At 38.3% G+C, this 22,833-nt stretch overlaps 2 protein-coding genes and 1 non-coding gene across 3 annotated transcripts; 1 reads left to right on the top strand and 2 right to left on the bottom strand.

Moving 5' to 3' along the window:
* The first annotated feature begins 4,122 nt into the window (after nucleotides 1–4,122).
* Nucleotides 4,123–7,529, top strand: LOC110746610 (shikimate kinase, chloroplastic). The gene is made up of 11 exons (XM_088254810.1): nucleotides 4,123–4,280; nucleotides 4,443–4,748; nucleotides 5,238–5,296; nucleotides 5,546–5,600; nucleotides 5,681–5,753; nucleotides 6,137–6,224; nucleotides 6,396–6,478; nucleotides 6,583–6,712; nucleotides 6,827–6,905; nucleotides 7,021–7,085; nucleotides 7,248–7,529. The coding sequence occupies exons 2-11, from the start codon at nucleotides 4,523–4,525 to the stop codon at nucleotides 7,308–7,310; spliced, it is 921 nt and encodes a 306-aa protein (XP_088110936.1). The 5' UTR covers nucleotides 4,123–4,280; nucleotides 4,443–4,522; the 3' UTR covers nucleotides 7,311–7,529.
* Nucleotides 7,530–8,947: 1,418 nt separating this feature from the next.
* SKIP6 (SKP1 interacting partner 6) lies at nucleotides 8,948–11,307 on the bottom strand. Its single transcript, XM_021946839.2, has 2 exons — nucleotides 10,073–11,307; nucleotides 8,948–9,368 (listed from the first exon to the last, which is right to left on the bottom strand). The coding sequence occupies exon 1, from the start codon at nucleotides 11,211–11,213 to the stop codon at nucleotides 10,107–10,109; it is 1,107 nt and encodes a 368-aa protein (XP_021802531.2). The 5' UTR covers nucleotides 11,214–11,307; the 3' UTR covers nucleotides 8,948–9,368; nucleotides 10,073–10,106.
* Nucleotides 11,308–16,017: 4,710 nt separating this feature from the next.
* On the bottom strand, nucleotides 16,018–16,124 carry LOC148293758 (small nucleolar RNA R71). The gene has a single exon (XR_015836899.1). It is a non-coding gene; the product is annotated as a small nucleolar RNA R71 (small nucleolar RNA).
* Between the last annotated feature and the right edge of the window lie 6,709 nt (nucleotides 16,125–22,833).

Here is a 22,833-nt window from a genome sequence, read left to right as displayed (position 1 = left end):
AGAAAGAAAGATAGGATATGAGATAAACTACCTCCCTATTCAATTTAATTATTGGGTTTTCATGTATTAGATTATGAATTGTAATGTAAAATTCACATACTTTTATTTTATTTTATTTTGTTTGTATTAATAAACACGGATAAGTTAGGAATCAAAATAATTCCAATATTAATTCTAGATAAGTAAACATTATATCAATCTTTTGGTAGTTTTCTAATTATCAAAGGTGACCCAAATTATAGACTTATAAAAACAAAATTACGGGTTTAGGGCCTAATTGCTTCTGACTACTTGAACAAGCTACAAGCCCTTTGCTTGAGTATAGTTTGTTAGTTTTGAACCAGTGGCGGATCCAAAATTCCAAACCCGATTGGATGAAACTTAGATTAAAAACCCAACAAAAAATCAAATAAACTCTCATAATAACATCAATGCATTTAATCAAACATTAACATACAACAACAAATCAACCATCTCAACAATACCAATATAAAATCAAACATCTCAAAAAAATTCCTAAAATAAAAAACCTAATTAATTTCAACAAAATCCTCAAATTATAATTCATTCTTAATCAAACTCTAGAGTAGATTAGAAAGCATCAATGCCCCAGGCGTTGGACCGCCCTTGTTTTGAATTCATTGCAAGTTTATTTGGAATGGGTGAAGTTGCAAATAAGAGAAAGAAAGATAGGATATGAGATAAACTACCTCCCTATTCAATTTAATTATTGGGTTTTCATGTATTAGATTATGAATTGTAATGTAAAATTCACATACTTTTATTTTATTTTATTTTGTTTGTATTAATAAACACAGATAAGTTAGGAATCAAAATAATTCCAATATTAATTCTAGATAAGTAAACATTATATCAATCTTTTGGTAGTTTTCTAATTATCAAAGGTGACCCAAATTATAGACTTATAAAAACAAAATTACGCTGATTACAGTTTCAAATTTACTTTTTTTTTTCCCCACTATTTTTCAACATATCATCTTCAACAACCAAGGGCGGAATTAGGGGTGGCTAGGGTATGCTCCAGCACAATGCTGACTTTGAGACTAGGCTTAGTGTATAAGCTAAATCCAGACCAATCAAATAATCAGCCCGCCATGGACAAGAAATCATCCGACTGAGAAGAAAGAAAAGAGGAAGAGAGGAAGAAGAAGGAAAAATAAGAGAGAGAGAGAGAGAGAGGGGTAGATATTCAACATGACTATCAATTCCTTGTTTCTCCCCTCTTTCTCTTTCTTCTCTCTTTTCTTTTTGTTTTCTTCTCTCTTCTTCTTCTTCTTCTTCCTATTTGCAAGTTCATATCCAGATCTGCAACTGCAACAAAGTTTTAGTGTTTATGCCTCAATTTAAATTTTTTGGATATGCTACTGCTACGAATTGTACTTTTGTTTGTGTTTATGCTTCCCACGCGGTTCTCACTGTATTAATTAGCATACAAAAAAGAAAAAATTGGTTCTCATTCTTTATATAGATCTCTCATCCAAAAAAAAAAGTTGCATACTCCAAGAAAAATTCATGGATCCGCCATTGTCAACAACTACAGATTTCTAATGTTCGACATGTGTATCGTGAAGCAAATATGATCGTTGATGCTCTTGCTAATTTGCTTCAACATAAACAACATCTTTGTTTATGGTTTACTAATTTTCCCAAAAGGCATGACTATGAGGTTGTTGTTTGATCAAAGGAATATTGGAATCGCTCAAGGATTCTCTTTGTAATATTATTTTGTAATTCAAAAACCAAATGAAGTACACGTGTGGTTGATTTTCCGATGATGTTGGTTATCGTTGTGAGATTAGCCTTACTCTTTTAAGTGCTACAAGAGACAACACCTTATAATACAACTTTTGGATATCAACATATGTCGCAGTGTTCCATTTGTTTTTTTATTAGGGAAGAATTAAGTTAATTCTTTCAATGTTGTTAAAAAATTTGTAACAAAAAGTTATAAAAAAAAGGCATTGAACTATAGACCCACATCAACGTGCACTCCCTAAACTTACTCTAGACACTTGACCAAAAAAAAAACTTACTCTAGACATAATTAAAATAATGTAATATAAAAGATGAATTAATAAACCTCTTATTTTGTTTTACACATTTATGAATTAAGTTAATTTGTTCCATGTTGTCTTAAATTTTGTAACAAAAAGTTATAAGACTAGAACTACAACTCCACATCCAAATCCAACCTCTTGAGAAGAAAAAAAAAAGCCTGATCCATCTAGGCCCATGTTTGACCCGGTCTAGTCTAGACCGCTCCGCCAAGCTGACCTAGGCCTCGGCCTAGTTGGAGGGCCTAGGCTTAGACATTTGAAACCTTAGCCCGACCCGACTCAACCTGAAAAAACACAAAAGCTTGATAGCCCCGACATTAGACCACCATAAACCCAAAAATTTCAGGCCAGCCCAGCCCAATAAGGACCTTTAGTTTTTTAATTTTGTTAGCTCAATTACAACAACGAAGATTCATGGTATGCTACATATTTTTTTCATTTTCTAATGTATCAAACCATCCTAAAATTCGACATGCTATTAAACTTCAAAGTTAAATAGCTAATATATTTACAATTCAAATATCAATAACTTCAAAGTTCCATCAAACTTCAATTTCAACATGTAAAATAAAATAAAATAAAAATACAAAAAGATGGTCGAGTTCGGCTTAAATTGGTTTGCAAAAGTCAAAAACCAAACAATTACAATGAGATTCGTTGAAATCATTTGACTTTTTTCTAGGTTAAAACCAAACATAACCGATCATTACGGTTCGAATCGATCAGATTGATGCCCACCTCTACTTTGTGGCAGGACGATTATGTCTTTTCATTTTTTGGCTAGGTAATGTTGTAGCTTATTTTCATATAAGAAAAAAACAAGCGTGCAATTAGGTAAGATTTGCGGGTAGTTGGGCAAGTGTGGCCCGGCTCAACACTAATTCAATTCTGGTCTGTGGGTCCAGACAAGAGATGCATAATCAAATCAATTCAAGTCAAAATCTGAGTAGGACACAAACCTACCATCTTACTGTAGAAATTTTTTTTCTTTTCTTTTTTTTTTCTTCCTTTTATTGAGGGAATTTTCAGGTTTAAATTCTGGGAAATAGGTGGATACGAAAATTAAAATGTTATTTCGTGAATTAGTTATCTTCTTGGGGTATTCGTAGCAATGGTCCCTCAATTATACCCCAAGTTACACTTTGGTCACTCAACTCAAATATTAATTGCAAAGGTCACTCAATTAAGTGTTTTGTTGCACCTTTAGTCCCACCGTCAAGTCTATTATTTTTTCTGTTTAAAATGATGATGTGGCAAACATCTCTTAGATTATTGATGGGCAAATGTGACTTTTCAATTAAGATTATTTGTAGCAATGATCCCTCAACTATACTCGGAGTTGCATTTTGGTCACTCAATTAGGTGTTGTGTTGTACCATTAGTCCCTACCGTTAGAGAGACTTGACGGTAGGACTAACGGTGCAACAAAACACCTAATTGAGTGACCTCTGCAACTAATATTTAAGTTGAGTGACCAAAGTGTAATTTGGAGTATAGTTGAGGGACCATTGCTGCGAATAATCCTATCTTCTTTTTTCTTTTTCAGGTTTCTCCCGAAAAAACACATGTAAAAGCATGTACTTCTCGTGGGTCTGGTGGTGGGTGGGTAGATTAGCAGAACTATTGCTACCAACCACATTAATTCCAAAAAAATAACAAGACAAATTTGGTAGGTCCTGGAGGCACAGACGGATACCTCCTACAGTGACTCTAACAAAAACAATACCTGAATTTGTTATTTAAATTAACACCCATGAAGTCTTGGTTTAAGATTTTATAAATTACGCAAACACCCTATAAGATTTTAAGATCATAAAACTCTTTTTTATTGATTGGTCGTCTAAAAATTAATGATTTCATTTATAAATTTTTAATTTATGCAAATGACCAAGACTAACTTTTTAATTTGAAATTTATTTATTTATATAAAATCATCAATTGTTAAACTAAAGATTAACGAAAAGAGTTTTTGTGAAAATAATTTTAAATTTTATTGGAAGTTTATGTAATATTTGAAATATAAGGGATTTTGTGAAAACACCGAAAATCTCGTCTCTAGGTGATATACTCAATTCCGAAATACAAAAGTACGCTCAGCGGCAACGCCTTAAATAAAAGACTTGAGACGGGAGCGAGAGAGAGAGAAGAGACTCTGCAACCAAAAGCCTCAAGTCGCATGCGCTCACTTTGGTTTTGAGAGAGGTAGGTGCTCTGCTCGTTCTTCAAATCCTCAAATCCACCACATTTTCATTTCATATACGGTTTTGATTTGTATATTATGTATCAGATGATTGATATTGAATCTGAAATTCGTAGTTTTAGTCAGATTTTTTTATGTTTTCGCTTTCTGCGGTGGAATTTCAGGCTTGAATTTGTGGATACAATTCGAGAATTGTTTAGGTGAATAGTTTGGCAGAGTCGTTGGTGAAAGTCGAGCTTTTCTGATGATGGTAATGGAGGCCACGGTTGCGCAGAGGTTGCAGTTTTCGACCTGGATTGATTCGGAGAAGGTTGCGAGGCGGCCGAGCAGTTCAGCGCGGTGCTCTCAGAGATTGAAGGTTCAAAACAAGCTCCGGGTGCTTGTTGCAGCTCACCTACCCACCTCTAGAGTCTCTAATCGCCATAGACATGTCGCTTTGGAGGTTTCATGCTCCTACAACAAGTTTCCAGGTAGTTGTTGAGACGTTCAGTCGGTTTATTGCCCATTGTATGTTGGTGGTACCCATGTAGGGACAGATGTTGGTTTAGAGAATGATTAATTACTGATTGTGATTTGTAATAATTATTTAGTCATTGAGTTAATTTTCTTTGTTGAAATTGCACTAGGAAAAGGATTAAAGAAGAAGATATATTTCAAATTTTAGAAGGTTGTATAATTGTTTGCTGAGAAAAAAAAAAAAAAGTATATGGAAGGAGGTATAATTGTTTTCTGAAAACAAAAAAGAAAACATTTGCTCTTCGATAAAGAAAAAAAAAATTTGGTTTCAACAAATGTAAATTGTTGAGTCTCGAGAATTTCCTAGGATACAATAAAATTGTCTCTCTCTCTTTTTCTATCTCTCTGTCTCTCCCCCCTCTCATGTATGTCTGTGTGCATATTAACTACAATTAATTTTCTTTCTGAGGATTGAATTTTTATTTCAATTATTACTTTTGTAGCTTCAACAGTGGAATCTGGAAACTTTCAAACTCCTTTTGATGAATCTCTGGTTTTGAAGGTATGCATGGCACACCATTTCTAGTTTGTTTGAGCCATGAAGTCTGGTGAAAGAAATCCTAGTCTCTATTAATTTATTACAAAATTTATCTCATGTCCAATGTGATTGTAAACTGTGGTACCAACTATATATTATTTATTTATGTGTGCAAAAGCACACACACATATGTCAAGAAAGGTTAATGTTTTCTCAGTTCTCATCTTAGACATTTTTTGGCATATTTCTAACTGGAAGTTAATAAAATTGCAGAATAAGGCACAAGCCATCGAGCCATATTTAAATGGACGATGTATATATCTTGTTGGTAAGTCTCTTCGTACGCCCTTTGTCTTTAATCTAGGATTTTTTTACCCTGTACCTAAAGAAACTAATTCTGAATTGCAGGTATGATGGGATCTGGGAAAACAACTGTTGGCAAGATTTTGTCGCAAGCAATTAATTATTCTTTTATTGATAGGTTCGTAGTCCGCCTACTTTTGAGTTTGGTCTTTGTAAAAAAAGTTGCATGCTCTATTTTGATTTCAATGAGAGGAAGGATGGAGTTTTTTCGCTATCATTTTTCTCGTTATTTTCAAGTCCAGTGTGAAGCCTTAATGGTGAGGAATAAACTCTCAAGCTGTATGGAGGACTCTCAGAAGCTATGCCAATGAAAACTGTAGATATTGGCACATGAAATTTCTGTGATCCCAGTTCACATAGTATTCTGTGTTGGAACAATCAGAAAGCTGTAGTGTTCCTTGAATGATTGTCTGTCCTTTTGTGGCTGATTTAGGATATGAGTTCATGTTACTTCTTACTAATAGTACTCTGTATTTTGGTATATACTTGTGGGGGCTCTAGTGATACATTGGTGGAGCATGAGGTTGGTGGAACTTCTGTAGCTGAAATTTTCAAACTCAATGGAGAAGGCTTTTTCAGAGATAAAGAGGTCAGTTGGAAACTGTTTCTGTTGATTTATTTACTGCAGATTTTCATGTTTGGCCTGTTGTTTTTAGAATTACAGTGCATCGTGGTAGAATGCATCTGTACACCTGACGTATATACATACATACATATAGAAAAGTGAAGCATGGTTTATAATTATACTTCTTCCTTTTAGACTGACGTGCTACGTAAACTGTCATTGATGCATCGTCTTGTTGTTTCTACGGGTGGAGGTGCAGTTGTACGGCCCATCAACTGGTTAGTAGTAATACACTTGTGTATTTTACTAAATTTTCTATGTTTTTTAATTCTCTGTATATTATATTAATTGTGTTAATATACACATCTATTTGGTGAATCAGGAAATGTATGAACATGGGTATTAGTGTCTGGTTAGATGTACCCTTGGAAGCCCTGGCTCAGAGAATTGCCGCTGTGGGAACTGGTTCTCGCCCTCTTTTGCATCATGAGTCAGGGGATGCATACAGAAAAGTATGCTATTTATGTTTAGCTGAAAATTCTTACTAACATAGTCCTTAGTTCTATGATTGGTCAATAAACAGGTTATCTACTCACTGGAAAGTTTACACTTTGCCTTCCATGCAGACTTTTATGCGTCTGACAAGCCTTTTTGAACAGAGAGGTGATTCATATGCTAATGCCAGTGCTAGGGTTTCCTTGGAAAGTAAGTGGAGATTTGTGGCCCTTTCATTGTGTTATGACATAATAGTAAAAAATAAAAACAGAGAGAGAGATTTTTACTTGTACGATCTTCATGGCTTGGATTCTTTGTTGTGCAGATATTGCAGCCAAGTTGGGTTATAGAGATGTGTCCAGTCTCACTCCCACTGCCATTGTTATTGAGGTTCCTCTCTTATTCTCGCTCTCAATGTTGCATTCCCATCTAATGGAACATAAGCATAGTCCACCTAAAAAACACAAAAAGAGGGCTAGATGTTGAAACATTATCAGAACTTGGTTGTAAATTATGTGTTACTGCTTAATTTGGGTCTACCCTTTTTACCAGGTACTAGAACAAATTGAAGTCTTTCTGAAGGAAGAAGATGGCCATGCCCGTATTACGTTCTAAGATGCCGAACTTCCTTGTAGCATTCTTGTTGTGGTACATTATTTCCTATTTTCCATAATGAAGCATGGATATATGCGTCTATTGTGTTAATGGAGTTTGAAAAAGAAAAGAACTATTGTAAGATTTCGATTGTAATCTCGAATAAGTTGTAACTGTATATATTGTTTGACCTGTGAAGTGAGGTCCTTGACCCCGCAGCCAGTATCCCCTTTGTTTCGAGATTTCGTTTCAATCGGTCATAAAAGTAGTTCTAAACAATTTTGCAGATCAAACCCTTGTTTGTCACTTCAATTTTGAAATGGACGTGCATTAAAATGTTCTCTAAATTGCCTTTGATTTCTATAATCATGTGAGAGTTGGTGGGTTGCAATTAGTTTGTTTTTCACTTCTTGACGGTTCAATACAACGGAGTTTAGCAGTATTTGTCTTCTTAATGTCATAAATTCAAATTTCCCTTGCTCGCTGATCAGAAAAATTAAAAAAAACAAAACTAACAAATGAGAACCCAAGTTAAGAAAGAACCAAAAAAGTTGGTATTAGGTGGAGATGGGTTTCCGAAATGCGATACCATATTCAGCAAAGCCATATTTTACAGTCGTTGCCGATTTAGTTGGATATAATGGAATGGAAATAGATCAAAATTCATATGGACACTCTCCTAGCCACGTTCCTAACAAATTCACCAACATTGGAAGCTAAAGATGCTTGCAAACAAAAAGGACCACTTCTTCTTGGAGCGCTGTGTAGCATGCGACGGACAATCTAACCACAAAAGACGAACAATAATACCAAAATTCAAGCTCAAAATATGACAAAATTGATGTTCACTCTTGCCATGTGTTGTCTGAGTTTGTGAGGATATCGGATGCCGGTGATTTAAGAGAGTTGAAAGAAAAACATAGTATGCACCCGAACACGGATGTTTCTTTAGATTTTGTGCATCAATTGGGGACTCGAAATTTGAAATATCCTCCAACATAAAGAAGAGAATTACCACTACTTGAGGACGATGACCCATGCCGAATGAGGAAACTTGGCATTTTGATAAGGATGTGGTTGTAACTTGTAAGTAGGCGAAGGAAAACCTACTGGCAAAAAAATATATATACAAAAACAAAACAGAATTCATACCATTTTACAACAGCCAATGGGTTTAAGCAGCCCAGTAGCTTGTGGATGCAGTTCAGTAACCGAGGGAAAAGTTAAAGGCAAAGTGACATTTCCAAAATGAAATTTTACATAAAGAATGACACTAGAGAGATTAATCCCTCAATCCAGACAAAAAAAAAAAAAAAAAAAAAAAAACAGAAAACAAGAGTATCCAAATTTACTTGAAGAATGGCTCAAGAAACAGTGAAAAATGAAAAGTATAAGCTGAGATTTGGTCAGTGAGGTATGACAAATTATCATATCAGCAACTTGTAAATAGTTAGAAAATCCATTTTGCTCAAGATTCAAACATCAATGCAAAGCTTCAATTGCTACCAAAAAACAAAGAAGCAAAAAAGGGGGAAAAAAAAACCTCTAGAAATTTCATAGTCAGCATTGTTGGTTTTGGATTTTGTTTTGTTGCCCTGTAACAATGATGGTTTTGCTGGCATGTTAGGAAAATAATTTCAAGAAAACTTAAGATCAGATGAAAAAGAAAGTATACGAGAACAAAATAAAATAAACGGAATTAAATTACACCTAGAATAAGGTTGCAACTAGACTTGTTCCAGTCAACCCAGAATTATTTTTGTTTTTTTACAAATAAAACTTATGGTTACTTATTCCACAATTACTATCTGCAAAGCAAAAAACTAATTACATGGGCAGCACATACACATGGAGAAATATTAAAACTTGATTATTACCAATAACTGAAGCAATTGAGTGTGTCCCCTGACCTAACTCGAAGGTGCTTTTATCAGGAACATTGCAAATTTGCAGCAGTCCCCCAAATTCAAAGGTAGGTCAGTGAAATAGTTGACATAACAGCTTGCTGCTGGAAGAATGGGGCTCAATTTGAAGCTTCCTTTGTTGCTCCCTTGCTGGGATAGGACTCTGGTGACCTACCTGTGAGGAGAAGAAACAGAACTGCGTTATGTTTAGCTACAAAACATCGCAGTATTGCAAGCGATTACAGAAAAAGTACAACAATAAACTTGAGAAATCAGGGGGGTGGGGGCTGTCCAAATCCAAAGTACTACGTTGGAAGATTGGGAGATAATACCCTAAGGAATGGCCCCATTTGAGACTACTTCTGTAGTAAGCACTTCTACTCAAAGAGCTTTTATTAGAAGCACATAAAAAAATTTATTAAACATAGAGGTTTTTCAGGAAGCACTTACGGGCTTTATGACTCACACGCACTTTTAAGTTTTTCTGTCAAACACTTTCAAAAAAGTGTTTGGTTGTCTGAAAACACTGTCAGCCCCTCTACTAGTTCTGTTTCTGCGTTCCAATTCACTTATTTCAAACTGCTAATATTAACATGGACAAAGCTAGCAACACTTAGACTAAGCTTGGCCATTCGCATAAACATAGTAGCACTGCACATTATATTCTCAACTAAAACTTCTTGGTTGGCTTAAAGTTTGATAATTTAACATTCATAAGCTCATTCAGAATTGCAAACTTAAATTTATCAAGTTACATCAAACACAACATCATCCATCATACCGTTAGGGCAACCATGAACCAAATAAAGCAAAGCATAAAATTTTCTTAACAAACACAAGTCAGCATGAAGAATGTAACAGTAAAGATTTCAATCATACGTTTGGATGGAATTCCACAGTGCTCCACCAAGAATCACAACGAGACCGCCAAGCAGTTGACGATGGAGAAGTCTTTCGGAACCGAAATGAGCTTATGGGACCAACCAATCTTTCCCTGCAACTCTCCATCCCCATTTTCCTCCACTTCAATTTCAGCACACCAAATCTCAATTTCTTTACCATTTCCCTTCCCTTCCCACAACACAACCAATTTCTCTCCCACATTCGCCATCGTGGCGCCGCACAAGAACTTGGGCAGCCCCTTCTCCAGTCCCTTGAGCTCTTTCCAAACCCTCTTCTTCACATCAAACCCTCTAATTTTCCCCAAATAGTCATAGCAGTAGAGAATCCCATGGACCACACAGGCCCTCCCTCTCCAACCCAAGTCAAGCCTTTTATCAACCACATCCCAAGTTCCGGCTTTCGGGTCCAACACAACGCCGCCCCGGTCCGCCATGGCGTACACGCGCCCGCCGATCACGGCGCTCGCGTGCATCCACTTGTCGCGGACATCAATCGGGCTCGGCACCGCCTCCCAGCGGCCCGTCTCCAGGTCAAGAGACTCGGCCCAGAACTCGTTCCGGGCCCACGAGTCCGTGACGCAGCCGCCGATGACGTATATCCTTCCGTCAACGACGCCGGCAGCCGCGAACTCGCGCGCCACGCGCATCGGAGGACCCTTGCACCACGTGTGGAAGCGGCAGTCGAGGAACCATACGTGCGAGGAAGGGACGTCGTTGATTGAGCCTCCGATGACGTAGATGGTGGGGCCGACGACGGCGTAAGCGGCGCCGACTGTTGGGGCTGGGAGTGGCGGGACCGGGATGAGAACGTGAGGGTTGTTTGGGTGGTTGGGTTCGGGGTTTTGATAGAGTGTGAACCAGGCGGAGGGGTTGTGGTGCAGCCGCAGGGTGAGGTAGAGGAAGTGTTCGGTGGAGCTGAGGAGGGAGCGGGTGGTGAAGAAGAGTGGAGATGAGAGGAGGGAGCGGATGGGTCGCGAGACAATGGAGAGGGTCGGGTGGTACCAACGTGGGACCCGAGCTATGCAGTTCAAAGCGACATCGTCTGGGAGGGATGGGATTAGTTGTGCCTCTGCTGCTGAGCTGCTCTGTGTGGTGGTGGTGGTTGTGGTGGTAGACATGGGTGTGTGCCTGTATCAGATCTGTAATTTTTTCTTCATATTACTGTTTGTCCATTTGATTTGGAGGATAATTAAATTAACAAAAATTTGTAGATATCCTCATTTCCAGCATTAGTATAAGGCAGGTGCGGTCCGGTTTAATTCGGTTTTTTTTTGGGTCTTCGAATGGGAGTTTTTTGTTTTTTGTTCTTTTTTGTTTTTTTTTTGTTTTTGGTCGAAGTTCCAATTCATTGCGATCACCCAAAAGGGTAGAGAACAGTACAAACAAGCCGCGTATAAACATCGGCCAGAAAACCAATAGGAAATAAATAAGAATAAATCTAGCTAAAGCTAGTACAATATAGCATGAAGATCATGTTCTCGAGCCAAAAACTAAAACATCAAAAGCCAACAAAAAGGCATTTAGCCCACATAAAGGCATATAGCCTACAAAGAGGCATTACACCCACATTAAACATAAAATACATAAAATAAAACACAGGAAACCTAGCTGCCACAACCAAAGAGAAACTCCAAGCCGCCACTAGCAAAGAGAAACTCCATGACTGTAGATGGACAAACCACCAATCACCACCATGAAGAACCAAACACCCGTAGGTAAGCAAACCAAGCCAAATATCCCTCAAAACATACCACACTCGAGATTCACTAACATATCTAGAATTAACCCAACCAATACATCCAAAAGACAGCAACTAGCAAAAAAAGAATGAGAAACCCATTCCACAGCTAGGAGGAAAAGAACCAAGAACCTGGAAAGAGGTGGTATAAACACCCGAGTTAGAGCTCTACACACCTTCCAATAAATACGCGCCAAAATTCGTTTGAAATTTGCAGCTACAAACCAAGGATGAGGCCAGATCAAAGGGGAGGTGAAGGAATTCGAATGTGTTAAGCTCATAATTTCATACATATACATGCCCAATTTACTTACTTCTTTTGCTTAGTTCCTATAATTCTAAGTTATTTCCCTCCCTTTGTGTGTTTTGTAGGCCAATAGAGCAAGAGAGCATAATTCATGCAATTCAAGCATGTTAAGGCCTAATTTGGATGAATGGAAGAAGAGCTTAAAAGACAAACTCATTTTGGCTACAGCCCCCTGCCAGTCCAGTTCCGTAGGTCATATTGCAAGCTTTGTTTCAGCAACCTACACAGCTCGGATGAGGCAGCATTCTTCATGAAAGTTGTTCCAATGGGTGTGTACTATAACATATCCAAAAGGAAGGAGTGTGAATCATAATTAGTGGAGGTATAAGGCTTTGTGGTCTATTTGATCACCAAAAACTGAGTGAAAATCTCAAGCGTGATGTTTCAAAGTCTTTTAGTCAACGATTATATGCTCTTACATTGTGAGTTCCTTGGACTTTGTTGTATCCATATCCTTCATTTCTTACTCACCTTACACCCTTAGCCCCATTACAACCTATAATAAAGACCTAAATTGATCCAAAATGTCATGTGGTTGATTTGCACACATTTTTCAGCTTTTAAGTGTTTAGCATCCTTCTTGAGATCATATTCATGCATGTTTTTCATCTTGCTAATTTTGAGTTAAGTCCCGTATGGTTTAACTCTATTCTCATATTTATTATTGAGTGATGCATTGTAACCCTCTTCCGAGTGATTCATTTGTGAGAGGACAACTTTGGTGAGATTTGAAGTTACATTTGTGCTTGGTATGATTTTTGAAGTTGTGTGAAAACTGAAATTGGAGAATGAGTTCCATTTGGCCATCACACTACTACACTTGAGCATGTTGTGTTATGAATTTTGCCGCCTTGTGAATAATGTGTAAACTGAGTTTTTCTTGTGAAAACTTTTGAGTCGTTTGCATGAGTTGCTCTCTCCTTAGAAAGTGTTCGGAAAGTTTTGTTTCGAGTCTTGTTTTAATTTCTGTTTTGCTCGAGGACTAGCAAAAGATAAGTTTGGGAAGTTTGTTCGGTTCATTTTTACACATGATTTTTCATGTTATTCACCCACTATTTTGAGTTAGTTCTTGACATTTTATAGCTTTTTACTTCTTTTTTGTGTTTTAATAGGTTTTACCTTGGTTTGTATGAAAATGAGCTAAAAGTGCATTATTTGATATAAATTCTGTTTTTGTTCATTTTCGTAGGTCAACTTCGTGGCCTTGGATCAGCATGTTCCGGTCCTTGGATGAGGTGATGATCTTCATAAGACTTGTTCCAATGGATGTTAACTACAACATATCCAAATTTGAGCTCCATTGGGCAAGTGTAGCCTATCCAGCTGATCGGACAATTGACGCTGGCTCTGGATGTTTGTTTTGGCCCAGTTTTCACCCCCACTTAATAGCATTTTATTTCTACTTGTTACCACACCTTTTGGTAACAATGGATTGCATTTGAGTGGCATTTCCTGAGTCAATTGGAGCCTTGGATTATACCTTAAAACAAGGTTTCATCATTTGCAAGGGGACAATGGGCAATAGCTTTAGAGAAAGAATAAGTTTTATACTAAAAGAAAAGCTGGAAAGGAGGAGAGAGAGAAGTCAAAAGGGATTGCAATCAGATTTGGGGGAGTTTTTGCAACGGGAGAGAGGGGATTCCACCATTCTACACAATTGAGAGCAGATTTTGGAGCTTGGAGCTAGGAGAAAGCCAAGGTGCAGTCAAGAAAAGTGGAGAAGAAGACTTCCACCATTGATGATCTTGAAGCTTTCATCATTTTCTGAAAATCTGTAAACTCTTTCTAATTTCATTTTGAATTTGTGTTTGAAATGATTATGAGGAACTAAACTCCATAGCTAGGGCTTAGGTTGAAGCCCTAAACATGATTACCTTTTTGTTTTGATGCTTGAGTGTATGAATTTCTAGATATTGTTGATGAATTCCAATTCACCAAATTAATCTATCCTTGATGTATGTTCTTCTTTGATTGATCACCTTTGAAAGCATGCTTCTTGAGATTGTTGGGATTATGTGTATCCTCATGTTATCCTAAGCAATAAATAGATGAAGTAAGAATCATCCATGTGAATTGGTTTCTTGAATACCTAATGTAAACACCATGCTATTAGGATTCTTGTGATGTTCATATTCTCTTTGAACTTAATGGGTTCTCCTTGTAATTGAATCGAAGTACGAACCATACCTAGGTTCGGTTATGAGGAGGGCACAAGTATTGTAGCACGAACCATGCACTTTACGTATATTAGAGAGAATCAATGCGTCTTGAGCCACGACCCATGGTCTTGATTGCGAACATCTTCATCAACACGTTTAGAGTTCATTACTTGAGTATTCATGAACTTGGGTAGAATTGTTTAGGGTGGATTCCGAAACCCTAGTGTTTGTTACTTGGTACTTTCACATTTTGATAATTCATCTCTGCCATTCTCATTTAAATTCAAAGTCCATTTACTTTCATGCAATAGAATTAGGTCACTTGAACCAAACCAAAACCCCCCCCCCCCCCCCCCCAATGTGTGTGTGAGTTGTGTGTTTGTTACATTGTGTGTCTTGTTTACTGAATTCTGTTTATTTTCGTAACTGTTTTGGACTTTTGGTCCGCGTTGTGTTCTTGCATTTTCTGTGCTGAATCCAACCGTATAAAGAACGTGAATTTTGGACGTACGGTTGGAAAGTTATAGGCAAAACACTGGACAGAGGTCGAAACTGAAAAACAGAGAAAACGAATCTGCCCAAAAACGACCGGTCGCTTTTACCTGACGACCGGTCGCTTTTCACGTCAAAATTTGAGTTTCGACTCTGCCCAAAAACGACAGGTCGCTTTTACCTCACGACCGGTCGCCAGACAAAAAACGACCGGTCGCTCTTAACAAACGACCGGTCGCTGGTCACTGTTCACAGCACAATTCTTTTTTTGTTTTGTTTTGTTTGTTTCTTTTATATTTCTTTTTAGTTTAAAATTTTCATTTGTGCATTGTGGTGTGTTAGTTAAATGTTCTTTTTGTACTCGAATTAGAACTTATAGACAACCGACAAGTTCTTCGTGGGATCGACCCCGTACTTATACAATCTATACTTCGATAGATTCGTGCACTTGCGGGTATTTTTAATTGGTTGTTTGCACATTAAATTGTGTCCTTTTAGGAATGCAACAATTTTTGGCGCCGTTGCCGGGGAACTGGCACGGTTGCTTATATGTTTTGTTTGAGTATATTTAGAGTACTTAATTTTATTTTCATTTTTTTTCCTTGTTTGTCATTTCATTTTATTTGAGTTTGTTTTTGTTTTCTTCTTATTGCAGGAACATTTTGCTTATGTCCCTTCTGAATTTGGATATTTCATTAGATAGCACTGTAGAAGATATCCAAGCTCAAGCTTTGAGAGAAAGGAACATCCAACTAGCTGTGTCTACTCCATTGCCTTTTTCACTCTCGCCATTTTCATCATCACCAAGCTCACCAAAAGTCGAGTCACCTCCACCTTCACCAATGGCGGCAGCAGCTGCAAATGCGGAACTTACTATGCAAGAATACTCTTCACCGCCAACAACTGGACAACCATCTTGCATAGTATATCCCGCAAGCACTTTGGAAAACTTTGAGTTGAGATCGGGCATGATACACATATTGCCTAAGTTCTTGGGAAATCCTGGAGAAAATCCTAATGCACATATCCTAGACTTTGAGGAAGTGTGTTCCACAATAAAGATCGAAGGCATGAGTAGTGATGAGATAAGAATGAGACTTTTCTCATTTAGTTTGAAGGATACAGCAAAGGAATGGCTTCACTATCTACCTCCAAATTCCATCACAACGTGGACGTATCTTGCTACAAAGTTCTTGCAACATTTTTTCCCAGCACAAAGGACAAATGAACTCCGAAGTCAGATTACAGGAATTCTGCAAAGGCCGGGAGAAAGCTTCCAGGATTATTGGGACCGTTTCAAGAAACTTCTAATCACTTGTCCGCATCATAACATACAAGCTTGGCTTCTAATGCAACACTTCTATGAAGGACTTTTTGAAGCGGACCAAAATAATGTGAATGCAGCTGCAGGAGGAACTATAATGACCAAGACTCCAACAGAACTGCGAGCAATATTTGATCTTGTTGCTGCAAATGCTCGCCAATATAATTCAAGGCAAAGACCAGTCAGAAAAGGGGAATCCTATGATGTAAGTACCCTTTCTAGTATGGAAGCTCAGATTGCAAACCTAACCAACATGGTGAAGAAATTGGCACCGGGATCATCCAAGGTTTGTGCATTTTGCTCCACAATTGGTCATGACACTGAGGATTGTCCCTTGGCACATGAGGAAGCAAATGCAGTGGGCTCATTTCAGAGAAATCAGTGGCCTAAGAATGATCCTTTCTCACAAACATACAATCCGGGGTGGAGAAATCATCCAAATTTCAGGTGGAGTGACAATTCTAATGTTCAACAAGGGCCAACTCAACCACCTCAAGGGCCAACTCACCCACCTCATGGTCAACAACATACTCGCCCACCTCATGGTCAAATGCACTACTACAATCCACCACAACCACCACCTCAACCACAATCTACAGGAAAATCTTTGGAAGAACTTGTTGCTTCCATGGCTAGAAACACAGATAGTTTCATCACTGAGACAAAAAGCTACATGCAGAGGAATGACACCCACATGCAGAAAACGGATAAAGCCATTTCCAATCTAGAAAATCAAGTGGGGCAAATTGCTCAAGCTTTGAGTCAAAGGGAACCTGGTATGATGCCTAGCCAACCAGAGATTAATCCAACTGGGCGTGAGCATGTTCAAGCAGTTACCTTGAGAACTGGTAAGGTAATTGGTGAAATTGATGGTTCTAAAGATTTGATTCACAATGTTGATGACATGCAGGTTGAACAAGTGGCTAAGCCTAAAGAAAAGGATGAAAGCAACAAAGAGAAAGATAAGCAAGCAGCTTCTTCATCCGAGTGGATCCCAAAGCATGAACTTGCAAGAAGGGCAAGAAAGGAGAAGGTAAGTCGTGAACCTACTGACGAAGAAATCTTACGTGCTCCTTTTCCTCACAGGCTTATGAGTTCCAAAAAAATTCAACAAGCCAAGGAAATATTGGAAACCTTCAGAAAAGTGCAAGTCAATATTCCTCTCTTGGATGCAATCAAGCAAATTCCGAGTTATGCAAAGTTTTTGAAGGACCTTTGTACCACCAAGAGGAGATTCCAAGATCATGAAACGGTTGCACTAACGGAAAAAGCTTCTGCTGTTTTGCAAAGGAAGCTCCCTCCCAAATTGAAAGATCCAGGAAGTTTTACAATTCCTTGCATAATTGGAGATAAATTGTTTGACAAAGCTTTACTTGATTTAGGTGCTTCAATTAATCTGATGCCTTATTCTGTTTTTGAAGCCCTTAACTTAGGTGATCTTAAACCAACTTCTGTTAGCATTCAATTGGCGGACCGATCAGTGAGATATCCAAGAGGAATTTTGGAAGATGTACTTGTGAAAGTAAATGATCTCATCTTACCAGCTGACTTTTTGGTGCTAGAGATGGAAGAAGCTCCTATTCCGGGTGTGGATCTTCCATTGATTCTTGGCCGCCCTTTCATGGCCACTGCAGATACTGTGATCAATGTTCGACAAGGAACATTGACAATGACAGTTCAAGGGGAAACAATAAAGTTCAAAGTTTATGATGCCTTCAAACTCCCCAATGATGAACATGAATGTTTTCGTATTGATACATTGTGTCATATTGTGCAAAATACATTTAATAGTACTCATGGTACAGATTCATTAGAAAAGGTGTTGACACAAAATCCTCAAGTTGCTGAAATTGTTGATAATGAGTTACTTGAGGCTGTGAAATTCCTTGATGCATGTCCAGCCATACCACGTAAGTACACTCCAAATTTTATACCTTTGCCAGTCAATACTGAAAAGCTTGTTCCTTCTCTTGACAGGGCACCCGAGTTAGAGCTCAAACCATTGCCATCCCACTTGAAGTATGTTTATTTAGGTAAAACAGAGACATTGCCCGTGATTATTGCTAGCAATCTCAATGTGGAAAATGAACAGAAGTTGATGCAAGTGTTAAGAGAACACAAGGGAGCAATTGGTTGGAGTATTGCGGACATCAAGGGAATAAGCCCAACAAGATGCATGCATAGAATTTTACTGGAAATTGATTCCAAACCCACAAAGGATGCTCAACGCAGGTTAAACCCAATCATGACAGAGGTAGTCTGAAAAGAAATTCTGAAGCTATTGGATGTGGGTATAATTTATCCTATTTCCGATAGCAAGTGGGTAAGCCCGGTCCAAGTGGTTCCTAAAAAGTCAGGAATAACTGTTGTAAGAAATGAGGGAAATGAACTTATTCCTTCTCGTGTCAAAACGGGATGGCGTGTTTGTATTGATTATAGAAAATTAAATACCGCCACCCGAAAAGATCATTTTCCATTACCATTTATTGACCAAATGCTTGAACGTCTTGCAGGTCACAGTTACTACTGCTTCTTGGATGGCTATTCAGGATACAATCAAATTGCCATCGCTCCTGAAGACCAACACAAGACGACATTCACATGTCCTTATGGTACCTTCGCCTACCGACGTATGCCATTTGGATTGTGTAATGCCCCGGCCACCTTCCAACGATGCATGATGAGTATTTTCTCCGATATGGTAGAAAAATTTATTGAAGTATTCATGGATGATTTTAGTGTGTTTGGTCATTCATTTGATTCATGCCTTAACAACTTGTCTTTAGTTTTGCAAAGATGCCGGGAATGCAACTTAATTCTCAATTGGGAAAAGTGTCATTTCATGGTACAACAGGGAATCGTTTTAGGTCATGTGATTTCCAGTCAAGGCATTGAGGTTGACAGAGCCAAAGTAGATGTGATAAGCGGGTTGTCACCTCCCACATCAGTGAAAGAGATCCGATCCTTCTTAGGACATGCCGGGTTCTATAGAAGATTCATAAAAGATTTTTCTAAGATCTCTCGACCATTGTGTAGCTTGCTTGCCAAAGATGCAAATTTTGATCTTAATGATGAATGTTTGGCAGCTTTTCAAAGGCTCAAAACTCTTCTCACAACTGCACCTATCATTATGCCTCCAAATTGGAATTTACCTTTTGAATTAATGTGTGATGCATCTGATTTTGCAGTTGGAGCTGTATTAGGACAAAGAGTTGAGAAGAGATTGCATGCAATATATTATGCAAGCCGTACCCTTAATGATGCTCAGTTGAACTATTCAACTACTGAGAAAGAGCTGTTAGCTGTAATTTTTGCTTTAGAGAAATTTCGTTCGTACTTGATAGGCTCTAAAGTAATTGTTTTCACTGATCATGCAGCTTTGAAATATCTCTTGGCAAAGAAGGAAGCAAAACCAAGATTGATACGATGGGTTTTGTTGCTCCAAGAGTTTGATATTGAAATCAGAGATAAGAAGGGATCGGAGAATGTGGTAGCTGACCACCTTAGCCGATTGATCACTAACTCCAATACCGAAGAAGACACTCTTCCTCTTCGTGAATCCTTTCCTGATGAGCAACTTTTTGCATTACAAATTTCTGACCCATGGTATGCTGACATTATCAACTTTCTCGCTACAGGAAATATACCAAGGGATTTGTCAAGAGGTCAAAAGGACAAATTGCTGAAAACCACTAAGTCCTATGTGTGGGATGACCCATATTTGTGGAAGTATTGTTCGGACTCCGTGATTAGGCGATGTGTTCCCGAGACCGAATCTCAGTCCATACTCATATTCTGTCATTCGAACGCATGTGGTGGCCACTTTGGAGCCAAGAAGACAGCTTTAAAAGTTTTGCAAAGTGGATTCTATTGGCCAAGCTTGTTCAAAGATGCATCACAATTCTGTCTATCTTGTGATAGGTGTCAACGAATGGGTAACATTTCATCTCGAAATCAAATGCCTTTAAACCCAATTCTAATTGTTGAAATATTTGATGTTTGGGGAATAGATTTCATGGGTCCATTTCCTTCATCTTTTGGAAATCTATTTATTCTACTTGCGGTTGATTATGTTTCAAAATGGGTGGAAGCAATTCCAACCAAGACTAATGATGCGAAAGTTGTTCTTAGCTTTCTTCGAGCCAATATCTTTTGTAGGTTTGGAACACCGAGGGCCATCATTAGTGATGGGGGATCCCATTTTTGCAACCGATCATTTGAGACCCTACTCAAGAAGTATGGCATAACTCACAAGGTGTCCACCCCCTATCACCCTCAGACTAGTGGACAAGTGGAGATTTCTAACAGAGAGGTGAAGCATATATTAGAGAAGACTGTTGGTCCTACTCGAAAGGATTGGTCTTTGCGCCTTAACGATGCTCTCTGGGCCTACCGAACTGCTTACAAAACTCCAATCGGTATGTCTCCATTTCGCTTAATCTTTGGTAAACCTTGTCATCTACCTGTTGAGCTTGAACACAGGGCCCTTTGGGCAATTAAGAAGTACAACTTCGACATGAAGGAAGCAGGAGATATCAGAAGGTTACAACTGAGCGAACTGGATGAGCTTCGCAATGATGCTTATGAGAACGCAAAAATTTACAAAGAAAAAACAAAGGCGTTTCATGATAAGCATATCATTAGAAGGTCGTTTGAAGTAGGGCAAAGAGTATTACTCTTTAACTCTAGGTTCAAACTCTTTCCAGGTAAGCTTCGTTCCCACTGGACTGGCCCATTTGTTGTTACTAATGTCTTTTCCTATGGTGCAGTTGAAATCCGACCAATAGGCATAGGAAAGGAATTCAAAGTTAATGGGCATAGGTTGAAAATCTACCACGAAAATACTTTGCATCAAGAAGATGAAGTGCTTCACTTCATTGATATACATTCGGGGATGCAAAACTGAGTTGGGAAGGTAAGTCCTTAATAAAGTCTTCAACCCAAAAAAAAAAAAAAAAAAAAAAAAAAAAAAAAAAAAAAAAAAAAAAAGAGAGAGAGAGAGAGAACGACCGGTCGTACATGCCTCGCGACCGGTCGCTCGTTTGGAGTTTCAGAAAAAATTGAATCTGCTTCGAAACGACCGGTCGCTTTTCACTCGCGACCGGTCGCTCGTTGTTTTTCTTAAAAAATTGAATCTGCTTCGAAACGACCGGTCGCTTTTCACTCGCGACCGGTCGCTCGTCGTTTTTCTTAAAATTGAATCTGCTTCAAAGCGACCGGTCGCTTTTCACTCGCGACCGGTCGCTCGTCGCAATTTTTTTTTAAAAACCGTCTTTTTCTTTCCTTTCTCTCTTCTCTCTCCTCACTTCCTCTTCTTCCCAGCGACAGACCCACCCCCCCCTTCGACTTCTCTCTTCTCCCTCCCTCTACCTCCCTCACAACCCACCCTAATCCTAACCCAAATCACACTTTTCTCACTTAATTTTTCGAGTAGAATCCGTTTTTGGCATCTATTCCTTGAAATTTCAAGTGTTTTCTTCAATTTGAGGTGATTTTCAGTTAGGGTTACTGTAGCACCAAGGTAATTTTCGAATTTTTCTTGGTGTTTTCTCTTTGATTTTCTTACTCTAATGCATTCCTATAGTTGTTTTGTTTCTAATTTGTTGTTTCTCTTGTTTTTGTTTTGGGTTTGGCTTGTGTTTATCATTTGGTGTGATTTTCCTCAATTGGGTATGTTTTTCTCACTCTCAATCTCTTATTTGATTATTGTTGTTGTTATTTGTGTTTATTATTGGAATTTTGTCATTTTGGTTGAATGTTGGGAATGTTGTTTACATTTTGGAATTTTGGCTTAATTGTGCATTATGATTAATATTGTGGCATTGTGGTATTTTACATTGTGATTAAATTGTTGACTCGTTCGAATTGGTGTATATTTGTATTGTGGCAAATTTTGGCTATGTGCATGCATTTTGGTTTTGATATTGGTATAATTGTGGCGTATTGCATGTTTGGGAATTGTGGCATGAATTTTGTTGTTGATTTGTTTTGTGCATATTGGTTTTTTTTCTCCTTAGATGTCTAGAGCTAGACAGGGTACCAGAGGGGGTGCATCTTCTTCACGAAGTGCACCTCAACCGGAAGAGGCAATGCTCACTGCCACTGTGGTTACTGAGCGTAACTTAGATCTTAGTCCCTCCATCCAAACCGCTGGACTTATTCAAGTCCGGCACCTTATTAGGGACCGAAACCTCCTACCCTTAGCTCACATCTATGCAAAATATAATGAATCAATTGTGCGTGAGTTTTATGCCGCTTTCCCTAGGGAAGAACTTAGACGTAATGCAGAGGTGCCCCTTAAGGTTCGGGGCAAAAATATTGTACTATCCACCTCCATTATCTCTGAGGTTCTTCAAATAAGTGACAGAGAGAATACTGTTAATTGGAGACAATTTTTGGGTGAGGATTTTGACATGCAAAGGGCAGCTGAAACACTTTTTTATGCTGACCCTGCTGCCTTTGCATCTCAAACTAAAAAGACTGTCCTCATTCAGGGTAAGTTGACACCCTACTTTGCCATCCTGTGGAGCTTTGTGCGCCACAACATTTATCCATCCGGCCAACGGTCGGAAATTCCATCAGTAGGGGTCAAGCTCCTGCAAATTTTGCATGAGGGAACTTTTATCCTACCAGTTGTTGACATCATTTTTGAACGCCTGAAGGCTTGTGCACGTAAGAAAAGCATAATTTATTATCCTTGCCTTGTTAGCATGATTTG

Source organism: Prunus avium, chromosome 6 (assembly GCF_965620075.1).
Source record: "Prunus avium chromosome 6, drPruAviu1.hap1.1, whole genome shotgun sequence".
Classification (NCBI taxonomy): domain Eukaryota; kingdom Viridiplantae; phylum Streptophyta; class Magnoliopsida; order Rosales; family Rosaceae; genus Prunus; species Prunus avium.
Note: the sequence above shows the minus strand (reverse complement) of the source record. Positions and strands in the feature narration are given on the sequence as shown.

What these genes read in the sequence shown, in the direction of transcription:
- SKIP6 (XM_021946839.2), bottom strand. Translation starts at nt 11,213, where the DNA reads ATGTCTACCACCACAACCACCACCACCACACAGAGCAGCTCAGCAGCA.
- LOC110746610 (XM_088254810.1), top strand. Translation starts at nt 4,523, where the DNA reads ATGATGGTAATGGAGGCCACGGTTGCGCAGAGGTTGCAGTTTTCGACC. An exon ending in GTTGTACGGCCCATCAACTG is followed by an intron (nt 6,479 to 6,582) that starts GTTAGTAGTAAT and finishes TTGGTGAATCAG; the next exon opens with GAAATGTATGAACATGGGTA. An exon ending in CAGGGGATGCATACAGAAAA is followed by an intron (nt 6,713 to 6,826) that starts GTATGCTATTTA and finishes CCTTCCATGCAG; the next exon opens with ACTTTTATGCGTCTGACAAG.